This window comes from Buceros rhinoceros, unplaced genomic scaffold, assembly GCF_000710305.1.
Source record: "Buceros rhinoceros silvestris isolate BGI_N320 unplaced genomic scaffold, ASM71030v1 scaffold11828, whole genome shotgun sequence".
NCBI lineage: Eukaryota > Metazoa > Chordata > Aves > Bucerotiformes > Bucerotidae > Buceros > Buceros rhinoceros.
Genome location: NW_010425181.1, coordinates 28,299 through 33,234, shown reverse-complemented (window position 1 = coordinate 33,234; position 4,936 = coordinate 28,299). Strand labels below are relative to the sequence as shown.

General features: G+C 37.9%; 1 protein-coding gene across 1 annotated transcript in view; it reads right to left on the bottom strand.

Moving 5' to 3' along the window:
- BPTF (bromodomain PHD finger transcription factor) overlaps nucleotides 1-4,936 on the bottom strand; it is a 51,446-nt gene that overhangs the window by 18,406 nt on the left and 28,104 nt on the right. The window contains exons 14-19 of the mRNA XM_010141043.1: nucleotides 3,472-4,936; nucleotides 3,119-3,243; nucleotides 2,771-2,899; nucleotides 2,341-2,491; nucleotides 1,455-1,578; nucleotides 1-41 (exon numbers count right to left, since the gene is read on the bottom strand). The exon at nucleotides 1-41 is cut by the window's left edge and continues 2 nt beyond it; the exon at nucleotides 3,472-4,936 is cut by the window's right edge and continues 5 nt beyond it. Of these exons, the coding sequence (XP_010139345.1) occupies nucleotides 1-41; nucleotides 1,455-1,578; nucleotides 2,341-2,491; nucleotides 2,771-2,899; nucleotides 3,119-3,243; nucleotides 3,472-4,936 (2,035 nt within the window). The remainder of the gene's footprint in view (nucleotides 42-1,454; nucleotides 1,579-2,340; nucleotides 2,492-2,770; nucleotides 2,900-3,118; nucleotides 3,244-3,471) is intronic.

The window sequence follows — 4,936 nt, the reverse complement described above, 5'->3', positions numbered from 1 at the left end:
ACACCCGCTGCAGGTATCTGCTTCTGCTGTTCCAGCCGTTTCTGCAGAATTTAGGAAAAAAAAGGGATAATTAGCATTTTCAGATTTTGTAAAACAAATGCTGTCTCTTCGCTGTATTGAAGAATAAAGGACTCTGGTAGGATTTTAGTTCAAGTTGTAAAGGGTTGAAGAATAAGCTGCTTGTGCACCCTACAGCATGAGACTACTTGACCTGCAGCTACAACTCTGCCTATTGTACACAGCCAGAAATTTTCCTTTATAGTATCTTCAAAATCCTCAGCTTACGTTGATGTCACTGTATGTTTCACTTTAAAGAAAAGTTTTAGCCTCAGATTAATCTGAAAGGTTAAAATCTTTGAAAAATATCCATCTGTATTTGGCTCTGACCACGTGCCTTCAGCCAGCCCCTATGTCCGTAAGCTGTGCGCCGCCATGAACACAGTTTATTACTAGCATTCCTAAGTTTAAAGCTACCTGCACTGAGATCCTGCCAGATAAAGGCTGTATCATTCTAAGTCACCATTAGGAATGTAATTTTTAAAACTATTCTTTTAACTGTAAATCCACTTCGCAGCCCACTTAAAAAAATATAGGTTCCAAATCCCTTACCCTACCCAGCAACTTCCTGTCCTGTAACTGTCAAGAAGGTCTATTTAATTTAGAGAGCCACTTTGTGAAGGGACTGTAACAGCAAGCTCTTAAAATTTCAACTAATCTAACACTCTTCCCAGTGTTACTGGAACTATCTCTGTATCTATTAATTTAAACTTCAGTGTCTGGGGAGCATTACATTGTGGTAATGAACCACAAATCAGACACATTCATTCACTGATCATGTCTTTTCTTCAGGAAGATGAAATGAAAAAGGAGTACGTTGGAAAATAGCACAATTCTTAATAATGCATATGAAATACCAACAAGGCATTGGGTTTTCTAATTTGAACTGCATGCATTTATATATACATACACACATCCATCCAGATCCATATATTTATATGTAAAATTATCAACGGGCTTCGTTCAGCCAACTTAAGATAAAAACAAAATATTAAATCTGATTGAAGCATGAAGAACAAATGCAGCTGTACTTCCAAGCCAGCGATGTACCAAGGGAACTTTCCATGACACCATAGAACACCTTTGACCTTACCTGGAGGACGGTGCTTCTCAGCCTTCTTTTAAAATGGAAACAAACTAAACCTTTTTAAAGAATTCTACGTTAGGTCAAAAAAAAAAAAAAAAAAGCAACCCAAACCAAAGCTCTGCCTCAGCCCTGCTTCACAATAACAGATGTACACGGTAGGAGCAGCATTGTTTGATGGCTTAGTTTGAACAGGAAATGGAAACTACTTGAAAAATGGTGTAAGATAGGGGTAAACTGTTTCCATATCCTAACGCATGTGGAGTACCAGTGCAGAGTTGCTGACAGGTGGGACTACCAATAGCTCCCCCACCTGCTGGGCAGCCAATCGTTGGTGTTTTAGTTGAGCCTCCAATTGGGCCTTGAATTCCTCTGCCTTCTTCTGTTCACTAACCTTAGCCTGTTGTTCAATTGCCTGTGCCTTTTCCTTCTCCACCCTGTCAAAGACACAACCAAAAGTAAGTTATACCACCACGCAAAATCCAACCGTCAAACTGGATTTCATTTTATCCAGTTCCATTGCTCTAAATGTCAAGGCTGAAGATCACTGAAAAACTGGTCATGGCTTTAAAAGTATTTTGAAATAAACTATTGAAGTTGCATGCAACTGATGCTGAACTATTGCTTCACAGGAATCTATTAATCAAAACTGGAATTTGTAATTAGATCTGAAACTGCAAACAATCTATGTAAAATCATTAATTTAAAACAATTCTTTACAAGAGACTCAAAAATGTTCTAACCCCAAGTACGCAACACTGAAAATACTCATTTTGACTTAAATATTCTCAGGCTGAATTTACCCTTACTTTACTTGTATATAGTAATTTTCTTTGTATAATGGAAGAAGTATTTAAATACATACTGATTAAAGCCATGCCAAAGGTAGCCTAAAGCCCTTCCAGGCATTATAGTAATAGTCTTTTACATACAGCAGTCATTAGTTCATAAGCACGGAAAACCCGATATTAGTTCTAACAAATCTGTAAGATCTGCAGAAATTAGTTTTGATAGCAGCAAATAGCGTAGCGTTACAACTTCAAGCTTGACTATCACAATCAAAGACACATTAAAAATGCAACAGCTCCACTTTTACTGATTGTAGCTGACGAGTTTGTGTTCTCTAGTGGGAACTTTTATCTAACATATACACACCAATTAAAAGCACTTTCTTTAAAAGTTCATTTGAATTCATTTACCTTTCAGCAAATGCCCTGATCTCCCACAGTTCCAATTCCTCCTCTGCTACCCAACTTTCAATTATAACAGGGCCTGTTTGCTTGGGTGTTTCTGGCCTTTTTGGCCTCAGAGCACTTGATCGCAGTCCCTTCCTCTGGGGTGTTGGAGTTTCTTTAGAGAACAGTCAAAACACACACAATTAAGCTCAATCATCAAACAAAATTCAAGTGTAAACCAAGATTCAGAGTCTCATTTTATGAATGTGAAGGCCTTTCAGCTCCAGAGGAATCGTGTCACTTTGTTAAAAGTGTTGTTTGTTTCAAATAGGTGAATGAATAGTTCATGCCCAGCTGTATTTGCTCCTTTGATGGTCTGAATTAACAAAGATCCAGTTACCTTAATTTCTGTAGGAGCTTATGGGAAGGGGAAAAAAGGTATAAACAAACATACCTTTCGGAGCCTCTGGTACACCAATGGGACAAATAATTTTTCTTATACAGTACTCTGACCGGATTCCATACGGACCAACATCTCTTCGCTTTATTATTTCTGTTGTTGTAATTTCAGTTTCAGATGTTTCTACAACAAATTAGTCCCAATACATTAATAACAGAAAACAAATAGAAGCTAAATCTCCAATGAACCCAATATACCCAACGTAAAGAAACAGCAACTAGTACAAACTGTTGACTAAAAAATTTCAAATGCTATAGTTAATATCAAGCCTCTACAGAAACACTCAAGGTTAACAGCACGAGCTTTTGCATTAAGAATCACAGAAATTTAAAGAAATAATACCTGTTCGTGTGGTTCCTCCCCCGGGCGGAGCTTTTGCTGCCATATCATCCCATTTGAGACATGCCCACAATAACCGCAACATAAGGCTCACTCCAGCCAATGATTTTACTGTTTGAAGGCGGTACCTAACAATAGAGTATTAATAACATTTTAGAATCAAAACATATCTAAAATACCTAACCCATCCAATGAGACAGAGGTTTTCCATTCTACCTTTATGGAACAATATAGAAAGTTTTAGAATAACAGCAAAATTTGCATGTTTGGGCACAAACATGTATATCACTTGTATTTTAAAATTCAATTCATTTTGTAACATCCTTAGCTTTTCCTCAAAAATGTAAAGTATGTACCTCCAAGTGATCCCAAAGGTTGGCCTTGGGGATGGGTATGGCCAGATATCCAAGGCAGGTTTTGCATTGTAATTGAAATAAGGAACTTCTCTGATCCCTCCTTTTCTGGCCAGCTTTTTTAAGTCATCATTGGGTAAAACAAAAATGCTTTTTTTACTGCTTTTCGTAACAAATTTTCTGTAAGATGGTAAGGCAGTTCCAGAACGCGTTTTTTTGGGTCTTGCAAATTTCATTAACTTCACTTTGTCTTTTGTGGAATATTCTTTGCTGACAGTCATGGAAGTCACCAATGTGCCTTCTGGGGTGGTCAGCGAGTCGGTTACGGTTGTTGTAACCACTGTTTTACTATGCTCTTGTACAGAAACGACATCAACGTTACTGTCTGTAGCTGGCGTGGTGAGCTTAGTTACAGTGGTGGTGGTGACCACAGTGGATATGGCACAATTTTCCGTAGATGATACCACTGTTGTTTTCTCATCATTAGAAGCTACGGTCTCTGCAACTTTAAACACAGTTTTGGATTCTGTAGACACAGTTGATGTTGTGGTTGTCACTTCAGTAATAACAGTTTTTATTTTACTTTCTCCATTTACATTTTCCATTTTATATGTCTGTACACCATTCTGATCAGCAAAGTCACTACTCAAGCTAGATTCCTCACATGAGGTTACAGGCGACAGAGCCACTTTCTTATCCTCAATTGCTTCAGTTTCCATGGATTCTGTTTCGCTGTTGAGGTTATTTTCTTTACAGGCAGTATGTGTTGGCGTGGAAGCAGAGCCAACAAAGGCAGATCTCTGGGGGTAGAGCTGGTTTTCTTCACTTTTCTGCACATACTTGGGAACTTCATCTGGTGGCTGAAGACCTTCTCCAGATTCAAACTCAGGTGAGTTCTGCAGATGCAACTTAGGGTCCACATTATTTTTGTCCTTTGGGTCCTCTGTCACCATGTCACCATTCATGAATGGTTTTACTGAAGATTCCTTAAAAGTCAATGGCTTTATTTCATGTTCTGGAATGGATTTATTAATATTATTGACTTTCGGTTCTATATCACCCCCTGCCTTAGCTTCACAGGTACCTCTAACTAAGCAGTCATCATCCGACAATACTTTAATGTCATTGTCTTTCCCATTCATTTGAAATGCTGATTTTTCTTTTTCTGTCTCAGTTTCTTCATCTTTGTTATTCTTTTTGTCAGTAACACTATTTCGATTAGTCTGATCGAGATACTTGTTTATGGTACTAGTCTCCACTTTCAGTTCCTGACCTTTCTTTTGACCGTTAGCCTCAGTCAATTTAGAGCTCAGTAAATCCTCATCAAATTCTTCCCCATCCATGTGTTCCAGAGTTTGACTTTCAAGGTTCCTTTCAGAAATTAGCTCTGTTTCAAATGGTTCTAGAACTTTACTAACTGATTTTTGGTGAAATAGAATCTTGTTTTCAGATTTATTTTCACTCTTTC